General features: G+C 45.2%; 1 protein-coding gene across 1 annotated transcript in view; it reads left to right on the plus strand.

The window, feature by feature from the left end:
• znf385c (zinc finger protein 385C) overlaps nucleotides 1–14,275 on the plus strand; it is a 138,497-nt gene that overhangs the window by 94,501 nt on the left and 29,721 nt on the right. The window contains exon 3 of the mRNA XM_086176270.1: nucleotides 11,784–11,926. Coding sequence (XP_086032396.1) covers nucleotides 11,784–11,926 — 143 coding nt within the window. The remainder of the gene's footprint in view (nucleotides 1–11,783; nucleotides 11,927–14,275) is intronic.

Here is a 14,275-nt window from a genome sequence, read left to right on the forward strand (position 1 = left end):
TTCACAGCTGGAGGGCTTTAATTATCCACATTTGTTCCTATACCATAATTCTCATGTGCGTTTCCATTCCTCAAATAAGATAAGAGCGGTTTCCAGCTTCCCTGCAACATGTTAAAAGGTAGAGAAAATGTCTGTCCGCGGAGCCCGAGGGCAGAAACAGGAAGTACATGTTTCTATTAATGGGTTTAATTGGCTGTGGACACATGCCTGACAGCGGAATCCAAAAAGGGGTTGTTGTAAGGAAAATCTTGCCGTTCCATTAGTTCCCGGTCCGAGGGAGTTGCAACCGACAACGAGACTCCTTCATGTGGTTCCAGCGGATCTCGATATTTCCACACAAATCAGCCGACCGCGCTGATTGATTGTCAACGTACCAGCATGTAGTGTGCGGCGGTGGCCGTATCCATGATCACTTTTGTTAAATCGACCACCCCCGACGCAGACGTCGCAGGCTTGAGTGAAATAACACTTGAAAAAAATCAACCGGCAAAACCAACCCCAGAGTGGGACCATTTCATCCATTCGCGATGAGGTCACATGTAGATTGTGAATTTTAGTTCTCCCACTGAGCCTCGCACCGTCACGGCTCAAGGCCTCAGAGCAACAGAAACGTACATTATATAGTTTCAACTATAAGCAATAATATTCCATATATCGTCGGTCATCATTAAGTTTTTATGGTGGTATAGATCCGTACTATAGAACAAATGGAAATGTGGCCATTTTTGATTAATAGTTAAAAGAAAGTTTGTCCATTTATCGAAAATTTTAAACGAAAGAATCTCTAAATGCCAAAAAATGCGTAACACAGTCATTCATTTTAGACCAGGTTTATTGTTTGGCAGTGAAGACATGCTGTTTCTGAATGAGTCATTTTCGGTTCTTGTAAACTGAAATCCAGGAGGGGAATTAAAAAAAGACACACACACACAATTGTATCAGTTTTACAATTTCATGGTTTAAAGAGCGTTTAAACACCAAGTTTCCTGAGTGTGAAAAATGTTATTAGTATTAGCATTTGTTGCCATAAACCAGCGTGTGCTGTTCCACACCGCCAAAATAACAGTCCCATTTAGCATATACAGTACACAGTAGGTCTATAAGGACAAAAACAGAGGGGGGTGTACCATCATAAAACGCTGTTTAGTGGAAAAAAAACAAAACATTGAAAGCAATTTTCTGGCTCCCACTAAATTTAACTCGCTGATAAAGAGGCATGATGCAAATCAGTAAACATAATAACGTAAAGGTAATAACTTGCAGCGTCTCTGCAAGCAGTTTATTTATGTCATAAAAAAAATGTCTCTCCTACGCTGTACCTCTGGAACTCGCAGAATATTGGCGACGATGTAAAAGTCATCAGTTGTTGCACAGTTGTAGCCCCAGTTGTATCTTCATCGAACAAGAGTTCAAATGACGCTACCTCGACTGCAACCTTATTTTCATTTTGTCAAAAGCCTTATCGCCACCTTTTTGTCTCCTCACGTTCCCACGCCCCTCCTCCCGTCTCTCATCTCATCAGCCGAGGAGTTAAAATTAGAAAAGCCAGCCCCGTCTCCCGCTTATTCTCTCGTTTTCGCAGCGTCCTCTTCCCTCTAAGATGCGACTGACATTGGTAGCTCACCGGATCTAATCAATTTATAATGAGTTGTCACGACGACGCGACGCTTGGTTGACCACCTTGATATTTATTCATGTTAAAAATGATGTTGCACTTATTGCCACTTCCGTAAATGAGTCAATTTGCCGAGGAAATGAACCTCATCTGAGTTCCCGTCAATCCTCCAGGATTCCTAGACCCATGTTCTTGCGCACTCGTGTGTGTGTGTATGTGTGTGTGAGAGACACTCCCAATTAGATTATTATTTTTTCTCGAGGTGGGCGTTGTTCCGCGAAAGTGGTAATGACACGATAAGTAGGATGGAGATTATGTCGGCATGGAGTTCAACATTAGTCAAAGCGGCTCGCAGCAAAGGGGTCCCCGGTTGGATTCCCCTGTGCTGGTTCTCATCATGTTCCCCTTGTTGCTCCAAAAGCATGCATGTGTGTAAATGAGAGTGAACGGTTTGATGTCTCTGTATGTGATTGACAAGTGACTGTCCAAATTAAACCCCGTTTCTCACCCAGCGTCAGCTGGGACTGGCTCCACCAGTCCTGTGTGCTTGATAATCGGTGAAGAGAATGAATGAATAAGTGAATTTAGAACAGATTAGCGCTTCAACACGAGGGGATCCAGGCAAAAAGGGTTTCCTTTCCTTTCCTTCTCCAGTTTCCTTTCCTTTCCTTCCACACATTTTGCCGTTTATGTCCAGGTAGAGCGGCGGCGCCCGGCTATCTGCTCCTTCTTCATCGACTTGCCGGACGTGTCGATATTCCCCTCCTTATTCCTGCGTAACATCAGAAATTAGCAGCATGGCGGTTGCCGGCTGCCTCACAGGGCTTTGCTGCGTGGAAGCTGAGCAATTTGTTCCTGAATGGCTCCGGGCTTATTGTCTCTGCTTGACAGATGGGCCTTGCTTTTGCTCAGGTTGGGTTCGGTAGGAGCACGCCGCTCGCTGCTCGCCTGACAGAACTCATTACTGACACTCCCCAGGAGAAGAAGCATCTCCACGCGGTCCTGCAGCCGCGGCGGGACTGCCACTCCAGTTCACTTCAGATCAACTCCTTTTTGGTTTTTTAATGGCAACAAACACAGCTGTTATTTGATTTTATTCTATTTTATTTCAAATACAGAATCTGCTTTTTTTTTTTTAAATATAGTTCGGCCGCTAAGGTATGACAAAAGCACCGGATCTGGCGAGAAAGTAAGAGGAAAAAAATTAAAAAAATAATTAAAAAACTGTTTTATGCTTCATAAACCAAATGGAGGTACTAATTGAGATTCAAATCACAATTCTGCCTGAGGCCGATGACGATAAATATTACTTTCATTACTATTCCTTCAACCATTCATATTTGTTTGCAATATTTTCCACATTAAAAATATCATTAATAACAGGGACATTAAGCCAAACTAACCAGACTTCTCACGCCTTAAGCATCATTTCTCAAATTGACGCTCAGAAACTTTGATTGATGTCTGACGAGGCAACATCTTTGTTGAGTCTCAGATTTTGGTCTTGTTTGAAAAATCAACAACGTGTCATGTTTTATTAATTGGGTGTAAATGTGCTTTTTAATTGCCTTATCCAGGCTGTAACAGAGCTCCCCAACCTCCAAGCTCCTTATAAATCTGCTCCTGCTTATTCCAGCTCCTTTATATTTAGTTGATTTTTAGCTCAGAACCCTCCTGAGCCCGACCGGCCTCTTTCGAACCGGGATCGAACTCTCAAAAGCCGCTCGTAAAAGGAGTCGTAAAAAGTCATGGAGTCGTTTTCCGTCCGCGGTGCGGGTCATAGCATGTTTAGCCTTGCATGTAATCAGGCCACATGGAACAGCCTGTCCACCCCTCCCCAACAATCTGCAGAGGGCAGAGAAAATAGGGCGGAAGTACATTTGAGAGCGGTTTGTTTGTGAACAGTGGATCTCCTCAAAATAGGAGCGCGGGGAGTAAAGGCGTGATCCCTGAAAGAAAAAACCCCACCGTTTTATCAGGAACGACCTTTGTAGCCGCGAACATGTGGAAGATTTTAGGGGATGAGACGGGAGGGGTGGGTGGAGCTGTGGTCGGCAACCTGAGCTCTCCCAGCTGTTGCGTGGTTTCTCACAAGGTTCCCCATCTTCCTCCCACAGTCCATAAACAGCCAGGAGTTTCATTTTAGATCCTCATGAATGAGAGGCTGAGTGGTCGGATGCGTGATTGACAGATGACCGCCTCCCATCCTGTGTGTAGGATAAACGATACATGAATGAATGAAAGATAGATAAGCTAGTATGATGCACCCATGGCTTCCGTAACCAGTTTTCGAACTGCCAATATTAAAGACGTCAATTCTTCTCCGTGAACGTCAGATTGAGGTTTTAATCCGAACCCTCGGGTGTCACGTTGTCCAGATTAATCCGCTTGAAAGGCAGCTCACACCTGAAAACCACCGCTTATATTTTACGCTTGTCCGCCTCTTGGCTGGTTTGGATATTGTTGCAATAATTATCAGTATTTTTAATTCTCCTCAATCATTATCATCGCATTTGCAGATCAGGCGCGGCGCTTGACGCCAAATGGCAGGTTCCTTTGTCTTTTACGTATTTTCTTTTCAAGTTTGCACTTCGATTTCTCCGTCAAACATTTAAGAAACAGTTGCGGCTCCAAGCAGGTTTTCTGGGAATGTCGGCAAAGAAAGTCTCAAACCTTAAAGGCGGAGCCACGTGCCCCTCTTGGTAAAGTTGAGGTAAGGGTAAGGGTAAGGCGAGGGTAAGGTTGTTTTCCTCTGGTGTTCATCCATTATTCATACACATTTGCCACATAAACTGTATCCGCCTGCTGCACTCACGTTGGAATACAGAGTGTCATCAGCTCCCATACTCCATTACACAACACACACGCACGGTTCAACCTCTGAAGCATGGGGGGGTTGACCCGGAAAAAAGAGACTCCAAAAAAAAAACAGCATCATTTAAATAAACATTTTAAGGTAAAGTAAAGGAAAGAGAGACAGAGATGAGCGGGGGCGAGGAAGCAGCTTTTTAAACCGCATGCCGTTCAAAATAACTTTCTTTTTAACAAGCTAAAAAGCCGCTTGCTGAAATGGAAGTTCTAAAAAGGCTCAATTTGAATATTTGAATGCGAAAGCAGCCAGAATCCTATATTTTTTTAGGCCGCTCTCCAGGCTGGTGTCTGGTATTTGCAGTAAATATATCCGCAGCTGTTGAGAAGCAGAACATCCCTGCCTCTTTTTTTTTTTTTTTTTTTTTTTGCAGCTCGACAAATCAAATAGATTTAATTGAGGGACTTAATGAAGTTTTCTCAGCGCCGCTTACAGTACAGCCAAACCCTGATTTCAGGTTTAACTAAACGATAGCACAAAGTGTAGGGACTCGAGGGACGGTTGGCTGAGGACGGAGAGAATCCGGAAGCCTCCAATGAGAATTGATTGTGGTTAATACTCTCAGCGTACCCAGCGTGCACGGCCTCCCGATCGAGCGCAAGCCAACAGGCGGTCGGGAGTCGTTGCAGTTTTCCTCCCTCTGTCATCGTCTCCGAACCTCTCCCCGTTAGAATTCATGCGTCTCGAGGCAGCGCGGTGCCTTTTTAATGTCCTCAAATGGCCATCAGCCTCTAATTCACCGTGAGGCTAACGCCAAGCTCCCAGACGCCGCATGTGTGGAACGGCCATTTGTGAAACGCGCCCCGGGACGTTTCCCCCGGATTTGCTTGTCTGAGATTTCGAGTCGTCGGCTCCCCGCGCTGTCAGATCCGCTTCCATCAGTGTCCGGGGCAGCGGGAGCTCGGAGGTTTGCGGGCGGCTGGGGGATGGTCAGTCAGTGTGGCAGATGCGCAGCGAGCAGCAGCTCTTGGTGTGCATGTTGGAACCTTGGAGCACACACGATGTTACAGAAAGCGTCATCAGAATGCGTTATTTGTAATTTGCGGGATCACGCCTCTCTCTGTCATCAAGCTTGATATCGTGCTTATGATTTTACCCGTCTCTCGATTCCCTTTTTGAAGCGACGCACGGCAGATTAACGTTCGGATGCAGAATCACAGCTGGGTCGTCGGAGGCGAGGCCTGACGGCGAGCGTCTCACAGCCCACTTAGCAGTGGAAGCCAAACAATGCCCTGGAATTGTCTGCGCTTTGCAACAGAGAAAACAGCTGAGTCCTACAAATCTATATATAAATAAATTTAACATTTTAAGAAAATGAGGGCATTTTAATCGCCCTTTGATTTGCGCCACGGAACATTTCTCGGTGCTCGAGTTCCAGGGAGACAGGTAACACAGACGCACCACGTGATAGCATGACGGGCAAGGCAGCTCAGATGATGCTCGCTGGTTGAAAGGAAATTTAAATTTAAGACCAGCAAGTATTCACAAAAATTATTTTCTTTTCACTTTAATGGAAAAAAGAGTTTGCATATTGCAGAACACTCCATTAGCACCTCCGCACTAAATATGTTGGAGCTGGTGTGCAGATAATATTGGTTTGTGTGAGGGTGCGGGTCAGGAATGCAAACTTAGCCGCAGATAATAGTAACATTGCTAATACAAGCAAGCAGAGTGTCGGCAATCCTCATACTGGGGTTCAAATTTAGAAACAAAATGTCCAATTACACATTGGATAATTTGACGAATCCACCAGACGGCGGATGGGCTGGGAGAAGATCACGGCCTACAGGAGGTTGCAGATCAATTCAGCTGATGAGAATTTTGAACTGCGGTCCAGAAAGACAATGTCAAAACAAATCCAGCAGCTGAATGAGGATTGAAGGGAAGTAAAACAGGCCGTAATGATGAGTTGCAAGTGTGTTTTCTGCACTCATCATCGAGCGGTGTCTTAGACTGCTGGGGAAATAAGCAAGATTTTGAAGTTGACGCTCATTTTTATTGATTCATTCATCAAACAAACTTCCATTTATTTTTATCTTGCAATTAAAATATCATCCATTTCAAACTAATTGCAAAGCCTCCAATTAATTAGATTATATTTTTATCGAGTCCCACCCCTAATATATGCCCATGGAGGTTCTCAGTCAACCAGAGCCTTCTTTTCTTTTAACAATGGATTTTTTTTTTTATCTCCTCCTGAGCTCCTGAGAATGGAGGAGGTGTTTGACATCCACAGTTGAAAATGTGTTGACTATTTAAAGAGAAATCAGTGAATTTAAGAAAACAGTAAGACGATGGATTTCCTTTTTCCCTGCTCTTACTCATGTCGTATTTCTATCTAATGCTGCACCTACTGGGAAGCAGGTATTCGAAAAAATGAGGAGCATAAACCACTAATAACAGAACAGATGGTGACGGGACGGATGTTTTACCGTCAAAAGTGCTGTTGACGGTCACCTGCTGTGCTCGTAGTTTCCCATCCAAACAGGACAGTGACAGTTGCCCACTGGTTGTCATTAAACCCAAATGTATACCAACAATTCTGACAATATAAAGAGCTGAGGGGCCTGATCAGGACCTACAACACATAAAATCAGGAAAGCACTCATTCTGGTACAGGGCCCAGACAGCGGATTATTAGCAAACTTTAAAAGAGTATATGCAAATAACATTCAATTGAGTGGTAAGTCACTTTATTTAAATGAATGAAAAGTGTGCCTCCCCCGGCTAATAAATAACCGTATCCCTTGATACTGCTTTGTGCTCCGACTTGCGATAACAAGACCCTTGTGCAGGACCCGGCGGTGGCGGCGGCAGCGGCAGCGGCAGCGAAGCGTTTTTCTTTATTTAACTGACAAAAATATGCGAGAAGGAACCCTGGGACTGCATAGAGATGGTAAAAAAACTAATAACAAAGACAGCGAAAGAAGAGAGACTAATTGAATAAGGGAGACAGAAACCATACAACTAAAACTTACACAAAGTCAAATATATTTAAACAGAGCCTTGGGTGGAGTGTCCAGAGAGCAGCCGATTGGTTGGGAACACGGCGGACGGAGACTAATTAACCGACGAGAGGCAGCAAACGAGCGGGAAGTGAAATATTGGCGAGGGCAAAACAGGAAGGATGTTGAAACAGCAAGAGAGCAGGGATGACGCCCGGGGAACGGAGCCCTGAGTCACTAGCTGGGTGAATCAGTCGAAAAACAAATTCGAGCAAAATGACAAAATGGATGCTGCTACATCCAATTTGGAGAAAAATAACTTTTTCATTTTGCATTCCAGGTGTGCCTCATTTCATTCTTATCTTTTGGCTCAAAGAAATCAAAACAGGGAGCGATAATGGAAAATAAAGATGAAGATCAGGTCTAGCTAGGCCGTGGCAAGGGTCCTCATTCAAACTTTTTACTTCAGATCTTCATTATAAGTTGGCCGTAGCAAAATATATATAATTATCTCTACATATAGGAGCTCAACCGTATCATTACGTTCCATTTCCCAGCCTTCTTCCTCTCCGGGTTTTATATATCTATCCGTCCATATATCAAAATATGTATGTATGTATGCGTGATTTGCAATGGTGATAAGAACCCATTCAGCTGCTTGGCAGCTGTCAAATCAAACGCAGGGGCGGACGCGTCAACCCTGGATCTCACTTCGTCTTTGAAACGTCACCTGCGCCGAGGAAGTTTACCTCAAAGAAAATAGCGGGTTGTACTTGAGAGGCCATCCATCAGGCTGATGGCGAAGGTGGAGATGCACTCAGCCAATTACAAGACCCCGCTGCGCCCGCATCCGTCCCAGCTAATTATGGCGGGGCAAAAATAAAGAGGAGTTTTTGTCTACGCGGTGAACCCCCTCCCACCCTCCAACACACCCCGTGCCACTTCGCTGCAGCCACGGCATGGGGGAGTTATTGGATGCGAGACAAAGCAATTTGTCGGAAAGCTGAGGGAGCAACGGAGAGGAGAATTTCATTGGAGCGACAAAAGAGTTGAAAAGATTATTCCGTAACAGAGATATTCAGGAGGGGGGTCACAATGAAGAGTTAGTTCCTCCGATGAAGATAATGGAAAATTTAAAAAAAAATTGGAGATGCACCCCACGCTAGTGCACCCACAGACGCGTGGCCGCGTACGAATAGATGTGATGTGACGGTGGCTGTTGTGTAACCAACCCAGTGAGTCATGAGAGGGAGGAATGCGTTGTGATGGTCAGAGGAGGAGGAGGAAGAGGGAGACGTCTGCCTGGGGAAAGACTTGCAGAGAGCGTCAGATCCATTCTTTGTCTGGGAGAGAGGAGGAGAGACAAAGAGGCCGGACATTTGGTTTCTGGCTGCGACCCGTCCCCCCCCCCAGAGGTTGTCTGGACATGGGACCTCAACTCAAGTGTAAACAGATCAGAAGCCTGCGTGCACGGTGCGTGCGCAGCGCAGCTCTGCACAGAAATAGCATATTTAAAACATGGCCACATATGCACATGTGCAAACGTGACATTAGATGAGTGGGAAATGACGCGGTGTGATAGAAAGAGGTTATCGGTAGCCGCAGGCTTAAATAAGCCAACACTCCGCCTCTCATACACACACACACACACACACACACACACACACACACACATTAAAACTGACTTCCCCTTGCCGTCGGAGATGTTTGATCTCAGAGGTGCACAGACAGCTCCGCGGCTCCACAGTTTTTATGCTCGCCGTGCGTCCGCGTCCGCATGCGTCCACACGCGTGAGATACACATCAGCTGCACGGTTGCCAGACACACACTCCTTCGCTTCCTGTCATACATGCCTGAATTTGGGTTTGCCTCGGTGGCGGCGTTTCTAATCCAAAGAGGCAAACAGCCATCCCCTGATTTAATAAGCTGCCTGGGGAGTCACAGACAGGTGGGGAAGTGTTATCAGCCGATAACTGCCCTCGCTGCAAACCCGGCTTTGCTCTGTTAGAACTGCCAAGAGGAGACTCAGCCTGCCCTCATTACCTCCTCTGCGGAGGTTGTGTTTTCAATGCTGCTTGTTTGTCATGAGATTATCCAAAAAAGAGAGAGAGAGGAAAAAAAAGGCCTTTTTAATTTTTTTTTTGGCAGTATCCATTTCACGTAGACGGCGGCGGAGGTCTGCGCCTGTAGTTTTTTTTTTTCTGTTGCATGAGTAAGCAGTCTGTTGCCAGCTGCTGCCCACGTGTCTGTAGGCTGGATCTGTCCTGCGGTGCGTCTCTGGCCTTGGAGAGCCCACACAGGCCACGCAGGGAGTCCTGAGTCCAGCACTTAGGAGCATATGTTCGGGGCTTCGCTGTCTCAGCCTCACACCCACCAGCCGTGCACAACCTCTCGCCAAGCCACAGAATGCCAGTGAACAGAACCCTCATGAATCACTTTGTTTGGACTTCATAAAGACCACGTAGAAGTTTCACGTTATTTCCAGAACCCGTCTTGAAAGCCGGCGCTAAGTGAAAATCGCTGGTCCGGCGCCACGACAAATAATCAGGAGGCACCTGAGAATCTTGGAGCATCTTCTCTGCGCCGGTTTGCTCTTCGCGCTGCGGAGGGCAAAGCTTTTTTTTACCTTTTAACTGTCCATCGTGGCGCTCCCTGAAGTTTTATCGGCTCAGGTCCTTCGAGTAGCGGCTAAATCTGACTTGGTCGTAAACATGGTTCTGGTGACGTTCTTGGCCAGGAGTTCCCAAAGTGGGAGGTAGGGAGGCAGAGGGAGGGGGGTCATGCCAGGGGCCGGGATGAAGATTTCAAGAAGCCACACAGTTATGAAATTGTAAAAAAACTGACCAATTAAAGTCTCTAATTGTTTCACAAGCTGAAATGGAAATATTAGTTTGCATTTGGATTTGTTTCAGAAAAGCCAATTAACGTGTGTGTATGTTTACATTTCATTTGGATGCTTACAGTAAAATCGCAGGAGAAAAGAAGGAGTCTTGCCTTTTTAGGAGCTGCATATTGTGGAAACACCAGGCTGAGGCAGCTGTGACTTCACCTCTCGTGGATGAGATTAATTTTACAGATCTGGCTCATGCTTACAATAAAAATATTTAAATAGTACAATCTCTGCGTCGCTCACTTCATGGGAATCTGACTAACAGTGTGAAATGAAAGACGATCCCAGCAGAAGATGACAGCAATTACAGAAAAATCATGGGTTATTTGCTAAAACAATGGTAATAAAAAAATGCGGTGATTAATACTACAGATTACAATAACAATAATAATAATAATGATACAATTTAAAATATTGTGTACATGCATTTTATTCATGATTATAGTTTATATATATATATATATGTGTGTGTGTATGTGTTTGTGTATTTATTTATATTATTTATTTATATGTGTGTATTTATATGTATAAATAAACCCACACACACACGTATATATATATATATACGTGTGTGTGTGTGTGTGTGTGTGTATTTATATAGATGCATTTAAAAATTCAAGATATGTATGTATGTATACATAAACACATACACACACACACACACACGCACACAAACATATATATGTATGTATATATTTATTTATTTATATCTTGGATTTTTTTCCTGCCTTAGCTCGCTTTAAGCACACCATCCTCTCCTCGCTCTCCTACCGCCCAGCATCTTCCTCTCCCCCCTCTGCTCTGTTTTGACTTTTCCATTTCTACCGAGCGGCTTCTGTTGTGAGGTCAGTGATTGCTTTTTTTTCTTCTGTTTTTTTCATCTTCCCGCAGTGTGAGTTATCTCACACCAAATCAGCCCCCTCGCCGTGTTTGCGCACATCCCGGCTGAGGCGCTGCTATGATAGGCGTACTTTTGGGCAGCCATGGTGACCCAGAGCTGACATCAATGATTGATCCTGGTGCCGGGATAAGTGCCCGTGCACTGCTGAGCGCACCCGGTCCCCTGAAACGCAACCAAGCGGAAAATTAGAAATCTCTTCATCCCTGGTCCATTTGAAATCCGATATCTCCCATCTTCCTCTCGGCACACCCGCCTTTCCCGGGCCAATAAATCAGTAATTAAATGATGCGTATGTATGTGAGGGGGTAGCGCCTGTGCTCAGGGGATAGGATGGCTAATTGTGGCCCCGCGCCACGAAATATGCACACCCTTACTGTCTGCATTAAGAAACCAGCATCTGAGTTGTCGTGTTTCCGCCAGCTCAAGTCGTGAACGTGCCCCCCGGCCGCTAATGGATCACTGTCAGCGCTGCGCCTGACCTCTCCGCCGCCGTTGGGTTCGGTTCAGCGCCTGGAGAGCTTCTCAACTCCTAACATCTATCTTTTATATATTTTTTTTCCAGGTACGTCGACCCAGGGCAGCCCCCTCCTCGCCTCTCTCCCCGTCCCCGGGCGGCCGCTGCAGCCGCAGCTCGACCTCAAACACCTCCTGCCCTTCAGACTTAATGGCTCCTCTCCCCTCAGCCTCTTCCCAAACTTCAACACGGTGAGTCGGACGGCGGGAGCCCCTGGCCTCCGTCGCCGCGGTAATCGAAGCTAGCCTCCGCATCGATACCCCGAGAGACAAGAAGCGGATAAACCGGGACAGTGAGGTGGAACGTGGCTTTTATTAGAAAGGCACCTTTAAAGGTCACTGACAGATATATATGGTAATTTAGAACAAATCAAGAGTTGGTTTAGGTTTAGATAAAGATCTACGTGTAACTGTTATGTTGGAAAAGATTTTTTTTCTTTTTTGTATCGGGTCTTTTACCTCCGCCCTCCCTGTGTGTGCTGAATGCAGGAGGAGTGACAGTGAAAAGTCAACTTGGGGAAAATGTCACTGTCTTGATCCTGTCAACATCAAACAGGCGCATTAACATCATTTTGTGCTCCAGACAGCAAGGGTTCCTTTAAGCTTTCCTGACATTTCGTGATATTCTTTCGCTGCTGTCCCACTTTTCTCACGTCCCCTCTGTATTTTTACATATATATATGAGAGTGTGTGTGTGTGTGTGTGTGTGTGTGTGTGTGTGTGTGTATTTGAGAGGCGGAGTGTTGGCTTATTTAAGCATATTATACATATATATAACATATTATAGAAACAGCACCTTCAGGGCTGGAGAACGTGAAAGTGTCATTTGTAAACGATGAACCTTTTTTGCTTTTATTTTTTTAATCTAAGATTCAGAAATTCCAGCAAAATGGGGAATGCAACTGCCCCCCCCCCCCCCCCATGTGTTTTCAGACACCTCGGTCTGCACGTGAGGTGTGAATGGGACGATGCGTGTCTTAGAAAAAAGCTTTGTGCATGTAAGCCCTTATTCAAGAGGACGAGGCACATGTAAACACACACAAACACACACAAGGGTCATGCTTCCACCTCACGGCAAGAAGGTCCCTAAGTTGATCCCGTTTTCCTCCCACTGTCCAAAAACATGCAATAGGTTTACAGGAGACCCTAAATTGCCCAGATATGCGAATGAGAGAGTGAATGGTTGTATAATAATAATGGATAGTGGTACTAATACATTTTATGTGAGGCGCCTTACTTGACCCTAAAGGACACCGTATAGACATACACATATAAATACAAAATACAGATTCAGAAAAAACTTTAAAAAAAAAAAAGCTAAAAGTTACAAAGTGGCAAAATGAACAAACAAATGACTAATTAATAAATAAACAGGCTGCATATATCCCTTTTTATCACATGTGACCGCCAGGTGACCGGTCCAGGGCGACCGCCACCTCTCGCCCAGCACCCGCAGCCCTGACAGCTGGATGAGCATGAGGATAATGAATGAATGAATTCATTCATTGATATTTTACCACTTGCCCTCTTCCACTTCGATTCTCTCCCGGTCTGTGTCACATTTCTGCTGCAGAGGCTCCTGATTGGTTAATGGGGGTCTTCGCCAAAACACACTCATTAATTAAAGAAGGATGTCAGCCCCTGCACCCGGAGAAGCTCCCAGGCAGTGGAGGAAGTTTGATTCCTCTGCAGTGAAAAACCAGAAAAACCTTACGTGGTTGAACACGATATGCGAGTCACTGACATTTCCCTGCCATGGCTGGTTCACGTTTACTCGTGCCAAGGCTTTTCCTCAACGCCGGTTTCTGACAGCCATTGAGCCACTTACCTGTCTCGTCTGCGCGTCTGTCTTCCCCCTCGTAGTTATCTTCACAGATAGACTCTGCACAAGGGGCGCGCGGTCACGGAGATGATACATTCTTACCGAGTGTGACAACACAAATGACACCCCGGTGTCACCACGGTGCCATCTCTTTGATTAATGTCTAGTAAAACCATATTCAGACCCAACTTTTTTCTTTATGTGAATAATTTTCAACATATTCCACTGTAAAGATTGAAGAAATTGATTGTGTTTCGGTCGCCTATTTATTTTCCAATATGTCGACCGCACTATTTAATTAAATCAGAGATTATGTGTATTTTATCTGTGCTCTAATGAACGATTCGGAAATGTAAAATTAGAATAAACATTCCGAGGCTCGTTCTAGTTTGCTTCAAAAAGACAAATGGAGAATGCTTAACCATCTTCAGCTGACGCTATATCACATTCTGCTGCAACCTCTCAGATAGAAGGCCCGGTATTATAATCATTAGCTAATATTTAAAAGTCACTCTTTCTCTGCGTGGCTGGATCTGCCCGTGATCCTCGTGTGGCTCCGTCTGGAATGTTAGCGACAAGCGGCGCAGCTCCGGTGAGCCCGGGGGCCGACGCTCACCTCGCCTCACCGTATGGCATTAAAAGCATGAATCTTTGATCCTTTACCTGCCGACGCGGTATCCATTGTGGGAATGTGCCTGCATATGCACATCTGATTTCTT

Source organism: Fistularia commersonii, chromosome 28 (genome assembly GCF_037954325.1).
Source record: "Fistularia commersonii isolate RoL2024-O1a breed Wild chromosome 28, RoL_Fcom_v1.0, whole genome shotgun sequence".
NCBI lineage: Eukaryota > Metazoa > Chordata > Actinopteri > Syngnathiformes > Fistulariidae > Fistularia > Fistularia commersonii.